Genomic DNA, 17,317 nt, shown 5'->3' on the forward strand with positions numbered 1-17,317 from the left:
TCCAGCGTTCACAGGAAAGAAAATATAAATAGCTCATAGATAAGAAGAGATACTCAAGAGAAATGAAAATCAAAACTTCACTAAGGAAAGTATCAGTCACATGTCCTTTGAACCAGGAACTTGTCCCTCTAGGAATTTATTCTGCATATATACCCCACGCAGAGAAATGAATAATGGTTCCCAAATATATGTCCACCCAGAACTAGTGAAGGTGAACTTATTTGGAAAAGGCCTTTGCAGATGCAATTTATTTAAGGCTTTCCAGTTGATATCAGTCCAGATTAACCCATTGGGCCCTAAATCCAGTGACAAGTGTCCTTATCAGAGACAAAATGAATAGAATACATTTATGTTGTTTTAAACCACCCAGCTTGAGGTACTCTATTGCAGCATCCACTGGAAATAAAAACACTCCACTGTGAAAAGAAGGTATGCACAATGTCATTCCTCACAACATTGCCTGTGGTAGAAAGAGACTGGAAACATCTAGAGAACCAATTAAATTCAATATGGCGGATGCATCTACAGTTGCAGAAAAGAGAAAAAGCACTTTATAAACTGATGTGGAATAATTCTCTCTGAAACAGTCCCAACAAGAAACAGATGCCCCTCAAAATGGGAGGACTTATTTACAAGAGACAAGTCTTAGAGGTGTGGACAGGTATAGGGGGACTCTTGCAACCGGGAGCAAGGAGCAGCTGGGTTCTCACCAACCCCTGGGTCCAAAGGATGACTTGGAAGAGAGACTGCCTGAAAGGGAGTAAAGTTCTGGGGAAGGACATGGCCAGCAGAGGCAACCTCACAGGGAGAGGGCCAAAGAATTTCCTGACTTCTTTGTCCTTCCCTCCCTGGGAGGAGCCCCTGGGGCAGTCCAAGTGGTCAGCACCCCAGGCAGAGGGCAGCATGGAGTGTGATGGATAATGAATCTATGGGGACCCTGTAAGCTGTCCAGCGTACTTTCCAAGCTGAGGTTATTTTGTTTTATAAGAAGGCACACAACAGTCTGTGCAGTGTTACCAAAGAAGAAAAATACAGTAGGCGTTGGTTACCTGAGCAGAGCAGGTTAGGATGGATCCCCCAAGCTGATGATTGGCTTTGATGCTCTAGGGAGGGATGGGGTTGTCTGGGAACAGGAGGAGGCAGGGGAGAGACTTTTCACTGTATACCAAACTCTTACCTTTGGAATTCTGAACCACACAAATGGTTCAAATATAAACATTATGTTCAAAAACATGAACTTTAGTTTTTAAAAGTTCAGTGTTAATGATCTTGCCAGAGGACAGTACATGATTTTAATCAATAAAAGAGAAGCAGGAGTAATCAGTACCAGGGATCCTCCACAAGGGGAGATGAGAACACACGCGTGCCCACCTGTCGGGTAACGCCTGCAGCACAGTGGGCATCAGCACCCCGGAGATAGCTTTGTAGAGGATGGAGTCGCACACGCCGACGATGTTCACCACCGTGGAGGAGCCCAGCACGGGCAGCATGTGGGGTGGCATTCCTTGCCAAAAGTGCAGAAGGAAACTTTGAACCTGTATCGACCCACAGAGAAAAGCATGAGTTTAGATGGGGCTGTCTGGGAAAGCCCTGGGACTCTGCCAAGGCAGCCCAGTCTGCAGCTCTGTCATCTACCTCCCCTGCAGCAGCCTGGTGTGTCGTAGGCAGCCCTCCCACCCCAGGCCATTTCTGCGCATGTGTGTGGCATCTGCGCTAGTGGACAGACAGCCTGAGGTCTCCTCTGCCCGGAAGAGGGAAGCACATTAACCCACTGGCCCTCTGGCCCTTGTAATGCTTTTCAATGTCTGAGAAGTGTTTAAGGAAGGGAGGGTGGGGTATTGGTTTCAAAAAGGTCACATCATGAGTACTCCTTATTCTTGAGACCACTGCTTCAGGGGCTCCTGGTGTTCTGGAGAGGGGGGAGGGAAAGACGTGGGAGTTGCAGGTACCGGGAGTCTAGCCTAAGGGAAGAGAGTAAGGGCCACATGCACAATTCAAATCCATGCACCCAAAACAAGGTCAAGTGCAGGGACTTCTCACATCCCATGTCTTCCTTTTCCCAAAGAGCCCAGCCAGTTGCTGCCCAGATGGAATGGCAGGTGGTGACATCTGGGCAGAAAGCTACATGGGCCATGAAGCATGCTCATCAGCTTTGTCAAGTTATTCCCCAGACCATTAGCACTGAGCAGGAATACAGCAGGCACTCAAAATGGAATTCTGATTATTGTGGCCATAGCAGGAGTTCAAGCCTTGTGTTGGTGGACAGATGGCGGAGGGAATGTTCAAAGCAAGAACCCCTTGGTGCTCCCCACCAACACCTTTCAACATGTGAGCTCAGAACAAGACAGAATACGGGGTCAGGGGTCGAGACAAGGTAAGGGAAGTGGAGGGAAATGGACCATGGTGAACTCATGTATGTAACAAATACCCTCCAAATATCCAGGATCTAGTTCACATTGAGGAGCAGTCCATCCTGAAGTTGGGGAACAAAGAACTCGGAATTTTTAAAATTCGAATGGGCCCAACTTGGTTTCTGGACCACGATGTATCCTTTTTTCCCCCTCAGATGGACAGTCTTGAACCCCACATGTAGCATTTTACATGTTCCTGTCTCCCCAAACCAATCCTGATCAATGTGGGAGCTACTTCAGTACTTTGGGGCTGGTGCTCTTGCCGCCAGCCTTCCTTCCTGAGTGCCTCCTCTGTGCCAGGTGTTCTGCATAGCTCCTCTCTCCTAATATGGTGATACTATAGCTGAGAAGCTTTACTCCCACACCCAGAGTCACTAAGCCTCTGCCTCGGTCCTTCCACCAATCCGTCTCCTGGATGATTTGTTATTTTTTGTGGTAACTGGGCTTATACTCCATTTCTAAGGCCCATGTCTCTCCCCGGGCTGCTGTTCACTTCCCAGACTTTTATCCTGGAATCCTACAGCATCCTTTTGGCCCCTTCTAGGAAGAGGGTCTTGCTTTCTTCTCACCAGGGAGAGGGGGACTCTGCTTGACTCCAGCCCAGGGGTCTGAGCAGGGCCTCCTGTGGACAGACTTTCCTGCTACCCACAGCCTGCCTCAGCTTCCCAGTGTAAGCTCTGGATAAGGAGCTGGGGGAAAGGAAAGACCCGTCTGACTTCCTGGGAGAAAATGCTCATTTCCAAAAGCATGACCAAAGCAACGAATGAAGTCAGATGTTCAAGTTGTAAGCCTTAAGTTATAGCCTGATTTATTCCATGACAATTAAAATATTGCCAAGTGTTCAGCCAGATAGAAAACGAAAACAAAATCTGGATGAGCACAGAATGACTTACAGGGTTCTAATCCTGGCTCCACTAACAACTAGGGGTGTAATATCCCTAAGCATCAGTTTCCTTATCTGTGAAATGAGGACACTAGTGGTATTTACTACATAGGTTTGGCAAAGATTCATATAAAGTCCTTATTACAGGCTTGATACAGCATAGATGTTTAGTAAAGGTTAGCTGCTTAGCTGCTATTATTGCTGTTGTTTATATTAACACAACCAAGCCCAAGAAATCAGTGTACACTTGCCCAAGTGTTCAGGGTACCTCTGCCTTCAGTCTCTGAGTGCCACCAAGCCAGGATTCCCCATGGTGGCTTTGCTCACCTCTCAAGGTTCTTATTCCCTTATTTGAGATATCTGATGGCTGACCATTGGCCCAGCCTGGGGCTGAAGATGGCCACCATCTTGGACAGGGTCCTCCGAGGACCCTCCTCTGTCCTGCTCCCAGCTCATGCCTGTTCCTCCCACTGATAAGAAGCTCTGTTCGGTTGATCCCTAAGAGTTATAGATTCTAAATGCATCTGCCTTACTTGGCTCCCCTTGCAATGTAGCCCTATCTATCTATATCGCTATATCCGTCTCCATATATGCAGTCAGTTTCTAGCAAAGAGTCTGGAAAAGATCATCTGTTGTGTAGAGTAAAACAAATCTGTGGGAAACCAGTGTCTTTAGCAGGCATCTGTCTGTTTCAAACTGGTTCAGACTCCATGGGGGTCCTGATCACTCCCCAGTTTCCTGATGGTTTTGTAGAAAGGCTGCCATCCCATTGAGACCTCCCTCCCTATCTGATTTAGGCCATTTATTATTGTTCTGGTTCCTCTGGGTGAGAAGGAACAGGAAGGAGGAAAAAGAGTATAAAGCTCAAGAGCTGAGACCTGGAGGTAAGGCATGACATGGACAGACACAGTGTCCTCTTCAGGAGAGAGAGCGGACCTGACACCTCCTGGAGACTGGAGAGCAAGGGGAGGGACAGGCAAGAATCGAGGCTTATGGCTTCAGCAGCTGGTGGAGGGGGGTGAGGATCTAAAATGTGAGAAAAACAGATTTGGGGCAGGAAATTAAGAGCTCAAATTTGGCTGTGTGCATTTAAGTTCATTATCTGTGCCCAAGACTAAATATATGGGAGATAGCAGCTTTTCTAATGTGGAGAAAAATGATCATTAGGAAATAAGTTACATAAAATGCCTGGCACTGTAGGCATTGAACGCATGGAAGTATATGTCTAATAAGACAGCAGGAAGAATTCTGATAGCCTCTCCATATTCCTTGCAAGCACTATTAGTAAAAGGGAATGATTGAAAAAGATTATTTAATGTAAAATTTCTGGGTTATCTGTTTCAAGCTCCTAAATTCTCAGCTCTTTTTCCCTTCATCCAAAAAAGTATCAGGAGATTTTCTTAAGAATACCTAAGCAAATTTTCTATTTCTTTTCCAGGTCCATGTTTAGTTTATTGCTTACACATTGGCTGCTTGCAGAGACACATCTGAAGGCTGGTAACTGGGGCACTTAGTTGCCACAGGATTGAAAAGATCTCATGAAAGTAATAACCACCCTAAATACCTACCATTTATTATGTTCTGGCACAAAAATCAGACTCTTTATACATATAATTTCATATATATCCCATGTATTTTACTATGAGGTAGGTATAAATATTATCTCCATTTTTTCAACAAAAGATGTTAAGACTCAGGGTAATTACTTTGCTCATGGCCACAGGCTAATAAACAAATGGTGGATTTGAGTGGTGGGCTCAACACAGCGCTGTGGAATGTTACAGCTCGCTGTGCAATACTGTCTGGAGAAGACTTTACAGGGAGTCCCCTTCATACAAATTTATGTTCTTTGTACTTTGACAGTCAGTGGCATTTTTATATCCATCTTTTATATTCATTCGCCCACCCACCCATCCATCCACCAATCTACTCCCTCAGGCACCCCAAAAAATATGTCCTGAGAGTGTGCCTGGCCATCCACGAAGGAAAACAGGCAAATTTTGTGCCCTCGGTCGGGGCTTATGATGTAGTAGTAGAAGCAAACATAAGCAAGCAAACAAATAAGACAATTTAGGATTGTAGTACTAAGTTGTAATCTTGATCAATATTAAAGATTTTGAAGATTCAAACAAAAATAAGGCCAAGGTGTGCCAGAGGCACCCAGAGTCCATTTGCCACTGACTTTTCTACAGTGAAGGAGGAAGTCGTGCTCCTCAAAGGTAAAGTAACCCCCTCCTCCTCCACTTTTGTGGTTGGGTACAATGAATCATGTCTTGATCAGCAAATATCCCTGCCAGGGAAGCCGAATGGACTTCAGACTAAAGGTGTCAGGTGACAAAGGGTGAGCCTCTCAGTTTTGGGGGGTTGCATCTAATAAGCATTTCTATGACCGTTCACAGTTCATAAAGAGTCTTTAACTGGTCATGCTATTTTTATCTCCATTTCTAAGACGAGGAACTGAGGCTTTTATGGCAGAGCCAGGTTTTTTAGCCAAGCCTGGGACTCCGAGTGTGGTGCTTTTCCTGTAGGGCCACTCAGCTGGACACTCAATGCATGTGCTGCCTCCTGACAGCTAGCTTGCATGCCTTGATGCTCTCTAGGCTGTGTCTCGCACTTCTCTCTAATGCCGTGTGTAGCAATACTGGGTGCTCAGTAAGGGTTGGAATTAGGGGAATGGAAGTGAAATGAGATGCTGAGCAGGAGTTTGAGTTAAATAAAGCTGCGTGGGAACATGAGAGAGGACTGTCACTAATTTTGTTGTTTTCGAGGGACAGCTATCCATTATAGGTTGGAGTCCTTTTTCCATATTGTGTAAACTGCTGCCCAGGGATGAGTCACCCTGCCTCCCAACCCCAGGTGTGTCAAGATGGGATCATGGGACCAGCTCTTGCCAATCACACAACAGTAATGGTAATGTGTTTTGTTTTTGAGTTGATAAGGGGGTATACCTTTCCCATAGTTTTTTTTCCCCTCTCTCATCAGCTGAATAATAGAACTCCAAGGCTCTGGGATGGGCTATAGCCATAAGATGGAAGAAACCTTGGTTCCTAAACCACCCCCAGAAAACAGCCTTACAACTGAGCTCATCCACATTGGATTTGACATGAGGAACAAATTTCCAATCAGTTCAGATTGAGGGTTATCTGTTGTACAGCAAAGCATTGTCTTAACCAATCATGATTCATCATTTGCCCAGATCTCAGTGATCTGTGGAACATAAGACATAGCCAAACCACAGTTAAGAGAAAGCAGCCATTTTTCTTTCTTAAAAAAAAATCCCACCAAAATGGTCGCTCAAGTAATTTGGAGATTTCAAAGGACATTTTAGGAATCGAGCCAAGAGGAGGAAGATAAGTACTTCTCTACCAACAAACACTTCTGTTTTCCGGAGCTGTGTCTCTGAGTCGGGTAACAGTGAGTATGAGTGCTCAATAAACACCTGCTACCCTGAGGCACAACTGTGGAAAGGCTGGAAAATACGGGCAAAGAGCCTGTGTACCTTACACCATCTTCACACCCCTCCTCCATAGGACTCCCCATCCCACAGAACACAAGAGGAATCTCCAACGTATTTTCTGCCAATAATTTTTACAGCTCTTTTCACGCCTACATTATCTTCCCTCAAATTAAATGTTCGTATCCAATTCTAGGGTTATGTTATTGCTCTTTTTGCCTGAAATGTATTTCTTCAAGCAGCAAGGGCTCCGGCCAAGAGGGTAAAATTTGTGGTTTCCTGCCATCCCTCTGGAAGGCTTTTGGGGATGGCATTTTAGGCACCAGGATTTTATTGTCGATGTGGTTATAGAACAGGTGCCTCAATCCTTTCCACTTCCTCCTATTTTTTATTTAATTGTAAAAATGAAATGGACTGCTTACATTGTTTGTGTTTAAAGATGGCCCTATAGGCAGGATTTGATGGGAATGTGGATCAGACCTTTAGAGGTAACCAGCAACTAAAATGTAGATGGCCAGCAAAGTAGATGGCCTCAGGAAAAGGCTAAATCCAAAGTATGAGAACTTTTTTCTTATTTTTCAGAATCTGTAATTCTGGGTATACTGAGATTCAGGCAAAATGGTCTTCCCAGGGTGCCAATATGGCAGGACATGGTTCACTAGTTAAATCAAGGAAAACCCATGTCACCTGCTATGCACATATAAGCTCTGTAAAATGGGAATAACAATAGCATCTGCTTTGTAGGGTCCCTGTGAGGACTAGGGGAGCCAATGGGGGTCAAATGTTTCTAGACACCACCAGGCCCAGCATCTGGCAGAAGCTCATGAAGTAGGAGCTAGTGTCAAGTATAATATTTTAATACAGAGTATTCACAGCTCAACCCTTGTTGACCTACCTCATCAAAGTTGGCTCTTATTACAGTGTCCAGTATTCTCTGACAGTGTGTTCTGTACATCATAATAAAGGTAGAAACCTGCGGGGCGGGTGGAGGATCAACAACAAAGGCAGACATTAATACACATCGTGGCTGCCCTTGGAATTTCAGGGTTTAAGTCATTTGTTCCCTGTTGGAGGGACTGATTTCCCTAGGTGGTGTGCTCGGGCCCCAACCCCCTGCTCTGGGCTCACATGGCACTGAAGTGTGCATCTCTATCAGGGCATCACCCCGAGATACAAAAGGCCCTGGTTCCTCTCGCTGCCCCCATGGTCCACCCTGAGTCTGCAGGCTCTAGGAAAATAAAAATGGCCTGTTACCCATGCTCCTGGACCCAGAACCTAGCACAGTGCCCAGCACATAGAACTCAGTGGGGCTTGTTGAACCAAATTCTCCTCATTGGATCAATTACTGAAAAACTAAAACCCAATGTGTATTTATAAGAAGTACTTCTGCTAAAATCACCATAAGACATTTGGAAATTCTTTTGAAATCTACTCAGTAAAAAACAAAACAAAACAAAAACAACAACAATCATCTCCCCTTCCATTCATTTAGGGACCGTACCATGGTGCAATTAGTTTGTTGACCAAAAAAAAAAACAAATTTGACAAAAAATATTTATCTAGTTCTTAGATTTAAAAAGTCCTTTTATAGATATGTTCTTTTTCTTCATTTAATAATATAGACATGCATTTTATATAAATTAAATTTGCTTAAGCAGGCATCTATCTTCTTGCTAGACTATAAGCTTCTTGGAAACAGAACTTGGGTCGCTTCCTCCACTGCTCTGCTCCTGGAGTGACCTGTAGGCTTAGTAGAAGCTAGATGCATGTTGGGGTCCTGGCATGTTAGAGACATGGTGCTCCCAGAAAACCTCCCCAGGCTAGTTTCTCTAGTTGCTGGCCCCCAAATACCCTGTGATCAGAACTTTCTGATTTAATCTATCCATAAAATCTTTATTGTCTATAAGCTTTTACCAAATCCCCCACAGCACATGGGAAAAGGAGCTTGATTCTGTGGAAAAGCAATCCACAGGAGAGGGCTTTTCCCTTGTGGAATGAGACAGCATAATGTTTTGGGACAGCTGTGTAGGAAGGTGGATAGGTAGATGATAGAGTTGAGAAGATGAGAGAGAGACGTGGAGATAGAGGATGAGAAAGGTAGGTAGCAGATAGGTCAGAGTAAACTTTAAAATTTTAGAATGGTTTTGGATTTACAGAAAAGTCGTAAAAATAATATGGGGAGTTCCCACAGACCTCACACCCAGTTGTCCTTATTGTGCATGACTCTGTACACTTGTCCCCACTAAGAAACCAGCACTGATACATTATTACTAACAAAATTGCTCTGTTATTTAAAGTCACTGTTTTGCAATGTAAGTGTGTGTGTGTGTGTGTGTGTGTGTGTATGTGTGTGTGTGTGTGTGTGTGTGTGTGTAAGAGAGAGAGAGCCACCCACTCCGGCTACCCCTTCAGGTGTGGTTACCTTCTCCTCAGGCAGGCTGGCTGGCAGATTTAGATCTTTGACATTTGGAAACTCTGGCAGCAACGTTCCAAGTTTGGACCGGGGTGAATATGCCACTGTCTGTTTGCTCACTTCTTTCTTGCCCGTCTCGCTCACCCAGGCGGCTCCTTTCTTGGAATACATCACATCATAATATTGGGAGCTTTCCTTCACCGCAATGCCGTAGTAATGGTACCTGGGCCACAAGGAGACAGAGGGGGGCCCGCATGCACTATAATTAGCTGGGGTTTTCTGAACCGGTGCTGGTGGTGGGGTTCACCCAAGGCCAAGGTGGCTGGGTACGTCCTCCCCAGGGCTGGAAGTGTTAACTCTCCTATAAGGCTTGCTATCTCTTGAAAACTAGAATTAAACCAAAGTTCCATGTTGCCAGCCATCAATCAGGCAGGTAAAAATAACCAAAATTGCCTCCTACAGAAAATGTTAAGTCAAATACTTTGCAAAGCAGAGTGGGGATGAAATTTTTCCATTTGTACTTGATCTCTTACATCTACTGCATGTGATTCCAGGGGCACAGCCCTTGATGTCCCCCTCTGTGGGGACCCAAATGGCAGGATGCGTTTATGACTGCTAACTGCATTCCAACAAAAATTCATCTGGCCTATGATTGTGTTAATAAAAAAAAAATGACAGTCTCACAGAACTGTATTTTTTAAAAAGATAAATCCCATGCTTCAGTTGACATCGAATGTTGAAAAAAGACCAGAACTTTTTATTAACTCAAAATGAGCTTAATAATAGTCATGTTTTCCATCAAAACCAAGAAAGGTTGGCAGCTATGCTTTGTTTGGATGTCAGCCACATCTATGAGTACCTGCTACTACTGGACACTTTGCAAAGTGCTTTACATACATTGATTTGTAAATAACCCTATGAAATGAGGACTATGATTGTTTTTCTAAAGTCGAGACAATGCAATTTGCTCAGGGACCTAGAGCCATTTGGGACAAGAACATGTTCTTTACTACAGGTCTGTTTGTCTACAAAGTCATTATATGACATTAGCAGAAACAGCACAGTGATATTTTAAACTTTGAGATGTGTCAGGATCTCTTAGGGAGATTAGCAAAAATTGAAATTTTTAGACCCCCTTCCTGGGACCTACTGATTTGGAACATCTGTGAACAGGGCCCAAGAAGCAGCACTGTAACAAGCACCACCAGTGACCCGGAAGCATATCAGGGTCATCTCTGGTACTAAGGGCTCAACTTACTTAATCTTACTAAGTCCCCAGAAGACGGGAACCAATTATTACCCTACTTTACAGACAAGGCAACTAAGGTCCAGAGAACTTAAGGTCCCAGCCCCAAGGTCCCCCAGTGAATTCGTAGTCATAGAGGCAGGATTTGAACCTCTATAAAGTGCTTTCAACCACTAAACCAGGGATCCTCAAACTTGACTAACAGTAAGACTCCTGCCCCTCCGGCCCCCAAGAGTCCAGGTTAGTAAGTCTGGATTTTCACAGTCCCGGGCTACACCAGCCTGAGGCCCTCAGAGACCTTGCTTTCGGAAACACGGCACAACATATTCACTACTTTTCTCTACCCATGGATATGTGGTGACAGTCACAAGACAGATAGTGAACCGAGAGGCACTTGGATGAACCAGAAAGGTTCTCACAGGGAGGGAGGAGCTGAACACAGAACCTTCCCTTCCCGACCCCGTTACTTCTAGTACCATTCTGTGATGTTTGTGCTGAGTGGGCACCTCGCCTCTATCTGCACGCCTCCTGGGACGAAGAACTCGGGCCCTCCAAAGGCGGCCCAGTTCATCTTAAGCCGATATAGCTATCAGAAAGTTCTTTGTGTTGAGCTGATATCTGCCGTCTGTGCCTTCTACTGCCCAACTGTCACGTAACTGCCTTTCCATCCGAGGCACTCCTTGGGGGAGGGGCTGGTTCCGGTGGCTCCGGAATCACCCTTCCGTGGGAAGGCAGTTAGGACAAGCCTCCCTCACTTAAAGAAGTTCCCCTTTATAACTCAGGATCATCTGTGTCTATCTCTGTGTCTGTATCTATCTACACACATAGTTATCGTATGTCTAGGCCAGACCACTTCTTGATTAGTCAGCAGGTATGTTGCTAAACTTGGCAACCACAATGAAGCTCCTGGTCCCTTCTCAGCTTTTCTATTTTGATTCTGAAGGGCACATCAACACTCCTCACTGGCCACCCCCCACATTTCTTGGGTCAAGGTGGATTTGCTGGGGGAGAGCTTTTCATTGACTTTCCAGGGGCGGCCAGGGTGGAGGTGGACCTGGGAGGATCCTTCGGGAGAGGATACAATACGCTTGAATAGACCAATTTTATGAGGAGGATGTTGCTCCACTTGCCAACCCGTAGATTAAAGAAAAAGAAAACAAAAACATGTTCTTACATGAAAACAGAAAGTTTATGCAGGATGGGAAACCTTCCTGTTCTTTTTGACCACCTTCTCTCTGACTTTACTATCTATCTTTACTATTTCTACTCTTCTTGGAAATGGGCGGCAGTGTATTATTGGAGTCAGTGACTCTTTAAAGACCCTAAGTTGGACAAAAAACACTTATTTTCATTCATTCGACACCCACCCCTCCATCCAACCATCAGTCCACTCATCTGTTCAACCAACATTTTTGTATCTTTCACAGTGTGTTCACCAGCAAATAATGATGGGAGAACTTGACTTCTGTACTGTATAAGCTCATCAAGGTTGAAAACTTTAAACAGATACCACAAATTTATTCTTTAGAGTAATCACCTTGGAAAATTGTTAGGAATTTATTTCAAGATGTCCTTTGCTCAAATTTTTTCTGGAGGTCCCTTTAGAATTTGCCCCGACAGCTTCTGAGCCACACACAAAAAAGTTAGTCTCATTATTCTCAGAACTTTACCAAAAACGGGTTTTTCCCCAGTTTGATCATCCATTTTCTTTCCCTAATGTTTCCAAAGTCAAACCCCCTACCCCTCCTTGGAGGATAAGAATGTGTTTGCTGCCAGGAGTGACAGAAGCAGGTTAGGGGACTGGGGGTTTTGCATTAGGTGACAATATGGGCATGCTTTTGAAACACCCTCAGAAAGAAGGCCTACAAGTCCTATATGTTAAAAAAAAAAAAAAAATTGTTGAGGGTTTCATAGCTCACTCTGCTGACCTGCTCACTCCATGCTAAGGCACCCTCTAGTGGAGTCGCAATGAACATTAGCATAACAAAGAAAGCTGCTTAACTCGGGTCAGCCAAACTCCCAGGGCCCCTGCCCTTTCCATGGAATACCTATTAGCTTCCAACAATGTTTGAAACATCCTTAGGGAAGTCCTATGCTGTGGATTTCTGAGTAGGTAGAGATCCCCTTCTCTCTGACACACCTGAGACAGGTGTCCTGTGATGGCCTCCTCAGGTCTTCCCTGAGCATCACCTCCCCAGGAAGCCCTCCCCATTTTGTTGGAAATCCAGTTCTCTTTTCTTGTCCGTCTCGCCCACCAGAATGTCCCCAGTACTAGCACAAGGACGTCGTCCCTTGGGTACCACAGGCCTTTTGGACCAGTCAGAGCATCCTGTGGGGTTAGTACCCACCCATGGCTCCTCTGGCCTGCTAGATCCTATCAGAGCAGAGCTCGCTCAGCAAAAGCAGTCCGAGGAATCTGGAGTTAGTCCAAGAAGCCACAAGGTGCTTCTTGAAATGATGTCCAGCCCATTTGACAAAAAAATATCCTTTAAGACAGGGTGGCACAAAATCAGATTCCATCGAACAGCTGGGCCAAAGGGTCCTAGCTACTAAAAGGTTTCTCTCCCAGTGGTCCCGAGAGAGGGGAGCCACTGTCCCAAAGTTCCTCCGTGTTCCCTCTGGGCACTGGCCTGCTGACAGAGGTCAGGATGAGCAGCCTGGCATCTGGCCTAGCTCCAGGCCCAGAGAGGCCCTTCTGGGGGCGGCAGGGCAGTGAGTGCTTACTTTGACTGTCCTCGGGTCCCGAGTCTCCTGGTGGTCAGCTGAGGAAACTGCTGCCTTATGATCTGTAAGTCAACACAAGAATCAGTTACCCACAGGCTCAAGTCGGGGCACAGTGACTGAGTGTTTTACAAATGACAATCATATGAAGGGAGGAAAACAGGTTCTTGTTGCCATGACTTGTTAGGAGTCTGTGGAACCCTGGAGAAGACAGGGCTGGGGAGAGACCAAGGGGAGCTCCCGGATGGTGGTGGGCTCCCATCCTGAGGGCCTCTCACCTGGCCCCTCTGTGCTTCACTCCCTCCTACTCAACATAGAAGAGCATTCTAGACCCCTAGAACATCCACTCCCCACTCAAAAACCCTCTGTCACACCTGAACCCCAAACCCACACTCAGCCTCTGTGATGGCCCTGCCCCCCCTCGCTCCCCTCTGGCTTTCCTCTCCTGCAGTACCACCCAGATTCCCTCCAGCTGGCTCCTTCTCTCAAACCTTTCAGAATTTGGGGCACTGTCATGCCCACAGGCCTTTTGGACGAGCCAGTTTTGAGCAGCACAGCCCCATCCCTGGCCACCACTGGGCCCCGACTTATGTCTTCTTATCACTTGGCACCATCTAGAATTACCTTGCACACTAAGCTTGTGTCTCTTCCTACTTGAATGCAAGGTCCATGAGAGCAGGTCCGTGAGAGTCAGGACCTGGCACAGGGCTTGGCACAGGGGAAGAGCTTGATTCATATTTGCTGAATGAAGGATAAAACCTCTGATCCCTGTCAGGACCGTCCTTGACCTGTCTGCAGACGAGGGATGGTAGCCGCCGTGGCCCAGGACAGAAACAGATTCACAGGCTACCTGGAGGCAAGTCCGTCGCCTAGCTGGAAACACAACCAGGGGCCTCTTTCTGGGTCCTGAGATGATGTTCATGGAGAGCCAGTAGAAAGGAGGGGCTGTGTGTAAGAATTGTGCATTTGGACTACCGGATCAGGATCAGGTCAGAGCTCAGTATGTTTTAGGCTAGATGCCCTTTGGCAACTTCACATGCAAATGACTCACTTTCCCTATTTGTGAAATGGGAATGATAAGAACCTTTCCCTTAGAGAACACTTGTAAAAATTTAAAAAGTAAATGTGTGTAAATAATTTGCAGCAGAGCCTAGCACTTAGTAAATACTCCGTGTTATCCATCATGACCACTGACTATTCTGATGACTCATATCCTTCTAATTCCATGGACTTGACTTTTCAAGTCTAACTGAATTCTCCCAGGGCCTCTTCCCTTTTAGCTCAGCACTGAGCAGACCTGCATGGTCAGAGAGCAGCCTGGCACTGCTCTCTCCGGGAAGAGAGGCTGTGGTTGATTTCCCACAGGTAGGACATAAACCTCGAGTGCTTTCTCCAGAGATGGGGATGAATCTCTCTCCCTCCATTGGCACCATCTCTCCCCCACGCCTGTGCTCTTACTGACTGATTTACTCACTCACTCAGGGACAGGTACTGGGACCCTGAGAGCTGTTTGAACTTGAACATACTACTCCACCTCTCTCTGCCTTCACTGCCTCCTGTGATACCCAAGGACTCAGGAGTTATGAAGTTACCCTATGAGGGGGGGGGACAGGTGATGGTGCCCCCTGAGTGACTTGGCCTTTGTGTGATGGAAAAGATGTGGCCAAAGGAAAGAGGAACTGAGAATCCAGAGTGGTGGGATGAAGATGGCCTGTGTTGGGAGCTGACCATCTCCACTGGAGAGGATGGGTGGGACAGCAGTTCCTCATCCGAGAATGGATGAAAATGATTACGGGATGTTTAGGGAAGCTAATGTGATGACATCACAAAGCCACTTCTGGAAGTAAAAAAGGAAAGAACTTTAAAATTATTCTGGTGATAAAGCATTATATCACGAGTGATATCATCCTGAAAGTGAACAAATGATTCAATCGGTTCTGGGCCTTCTGTGAGGGTGAGACTTTCTTAGGGACATATCCCAGTATCTTTCACACTAACTCTTGTTAAACTAAGGACCTGGGCTTCTCGCTTCCTCTATGTCCCTCCCAGATTGTTGCGCCCTGAGAAAAAAATGCAATATTAAAGGTGGGCTGATGAGAGCCTTCTTGAATCCCTTGGCCCCCACGTGTGGTCTAGGAGCGCATCGAGGCTCAGTGGCCCCATCAGGCTGGGCTAAGGGATGGCCAAACTCTCTAGACCCTCATCACGGGACAGGTTTCAGAGTGAGGATCTGACGCGCTGCTCATGAAGTGCAATGCTGAACAGAGATGCTGGTGTAGATAGAGGGGACACAAGAAAAGCGTCAAAGTGGAGCTGGGAGTTCTTCCTGTTGGTTAGAAACGTGATGATTTGGGTTCTGAGTTTCCTAACCATCCATGCAGGGAAGGCAATAGAAGAGAATTATAAGAGTCCCAGTTTAACAGGGGGAGCGCATGCTAGGTGCTGAGCTCTGCTTTCCTTATGCTCAGCCCTGGGAGGTTTCTCCTAGGCAACCGGGCACAGCAGTGAGGCACAGGTTGGACCCTCTGATGTTGGCGGACATCGTGAAAACGGGACGACTCAATGCCGTCAAAGCTGGGAGTGCTCAGATTGCTGAAGATAATACTTGTTAGTACCACCCCTCCTGAAGGCGTTTTTACAAAATATATCAAAAGCCCCAAAATACTCATAAGGAACTCATCTAAAAGGAAGGGAAAAAACCAAGTGTGGTGCTACTAACAAGTGTGAAAAATTAGCATCAATATAAATGTCCAATGATGGAATGGCTAACTACAGGACAGCACATGCACTCAACAGAACTCACTTGCCATCAGAAATGACGGCAACAGAACCATCAGGATGTGAAAAAATGCTATGGCAAAATACTGAGTGAAACAGCAGACCTGTGCCATGTTATGCGGAGGTTGTGCTTTATGTACAAATGTAGGAACACACAAGGAGAAATGAAAATGGGCATTTGTTAAGGTAGTGGGATTGTAGGTAGAACAACATACTGGATGATATTTGTGTACTAAGTCAACTTTCTATGCAAATGGAAAGGCATTTTTTTATTAGAAATATGTGTAACTGAAAAAGGAAGTTCAAGAAAATCTTGAAAGCAGCACGAAAATCTACCAACATGCTACAGTGCTAGTTTTTCTGGTCCTTTTCTCTTTAAAAAGTAAATCACTCCCCATTCCCTGCAAATCAGCTGTAAATAATAAAAGAAAGCAGCATTGTTGTGCTTGGTTGCTAAGTCTTATTATTACTTGATTTAAGAGACTGGGCTGGGTTCTGAGGTCCTCCGAAGTGTTTATTTGAATGGTCTCCCACACAACATCTTCCAAACACACAGGCAGAGCCCCGACGCCTGCCCGAGGCCAAGGGACCAAGGGCTGCAGCTCTGGCCCACTGGGAAATGGGGACGGGTCTTCTGGGGCCATTCGTTCCACTTTTGTGAGTTGACACTGCACACAAGCGATGCATTTATGATTCTTGGCACTGTCATGACGTGGGACTGGGAATTCACTGACCAATTTTATCTGTGATTAAACCTGTGCCAGGGTTTTCACTTATTCCTTTTGAATAGTATCCATGCAAGCAGTTTGCATCTCTGTGACCAGCATCACCTGCTGAGTCACCCAAGACAGGCTCCTAACCCTGCTTAACCCGATGATGTCCCTTTGGTCCTGCCTTCCAGACATCTCCTGTGTCCGGCAGCTTCTGATTGCTTCTCCACTCCCCGACCCCCACCCCATCCTCTCTCCCCTACCCCCAGCCCATCCTCCCACTGGCTGCCCTGCCTGCCTCCATTCTTGCTACTTCACCAGCAGACTCTGTCTAAAGGGCAAATGCAATCAACTCATTTCTTTGTTGGAGGTGCTAGGTGCCTTCGCTCAGCCTGCTCTGGATAAAATCCAGGCCCCGCAGGCTGGTCCATGAGGCCTATTCCTGCTCAACTCTCCGGCCACAAATCCAGCTCCCCAGGTTCCATGCTGGTACTGGTCCTCCCACCGTTCATATTACATTCTCTCCCAGGACCACCAAGCCCACAGTAACCCCTCCCACCCCCGAGAAACTGCTCTCCTTCTTTGAGTGTCTGTCTCTCACTTTCCCTGTTTCCTGTCCCCTGAAACCACAGGAGCACCAGGCCCTGCTGCTCTTCTCTCTGTACAGACGGATAAACGGAGGCCTGAGACCCTCAGCCATC

At 46.1% G+C, this 17,317-nt stretch overlaps 1 protein-coding gene across 5 annotated transcripts in view; it reads right to left on the minus strand.

The window, feature by feature from the left end:
* The window catches only part of Rfx4 (regulatory factor X4), a 161,675-nt gene that overhangs the window by 61,600 nt on the left and 82,758 nt on the right, over positions 1 to 17,317 (minus strand). For 3 of the 5 annotated variants that reach the window (XM_078052892.1, XM_078052894.1, XM_078052891.1), the window contains 4 exons: positions 13,132 to 13,193; positions 9,171 to 9,384; positions 7,644 to 7,721; positions 1,372 to 1,535 (listed from right to left, as the gene is read on the minus strand). In XM_078052892.1, the coding sequence (XP_077909018.1) occupies positions 1,372 to 1,535; positions 7,644 to 7,721; positions 9,171 to 9,384; positions 13,132 to 13,193 (518 nt within the window). Of the gene's footprint in view, positions 1 to 1,371; positions 1,536 to 7,643; positions 7,722 to 9,170; positions 9,385 to 10,883; positions 11,019 to 13,131; positions 13,194 to 17,317 lie in introns of those variants that run through there. The other 2 variants (XM_005322329.4, XM_078052893.1) reach the window with 2 other exon arrangements.

This window comes from Ictidomys tridecemlineatus, chromosome 6 (genome assembly GCF_052094955.1).
Source record: "Ictidomys tridecemlineatus isolate mIctTri1 chromosome 6, mIctTri1.hap1, whole genome shotgun sequence".
Lineage (NCBI taxonomy): Eukaryota > Metazoa > Chordata > Mammalia > Rodentia > Sciuridae > Ictidomys > Ictidomys tridecemlineatus.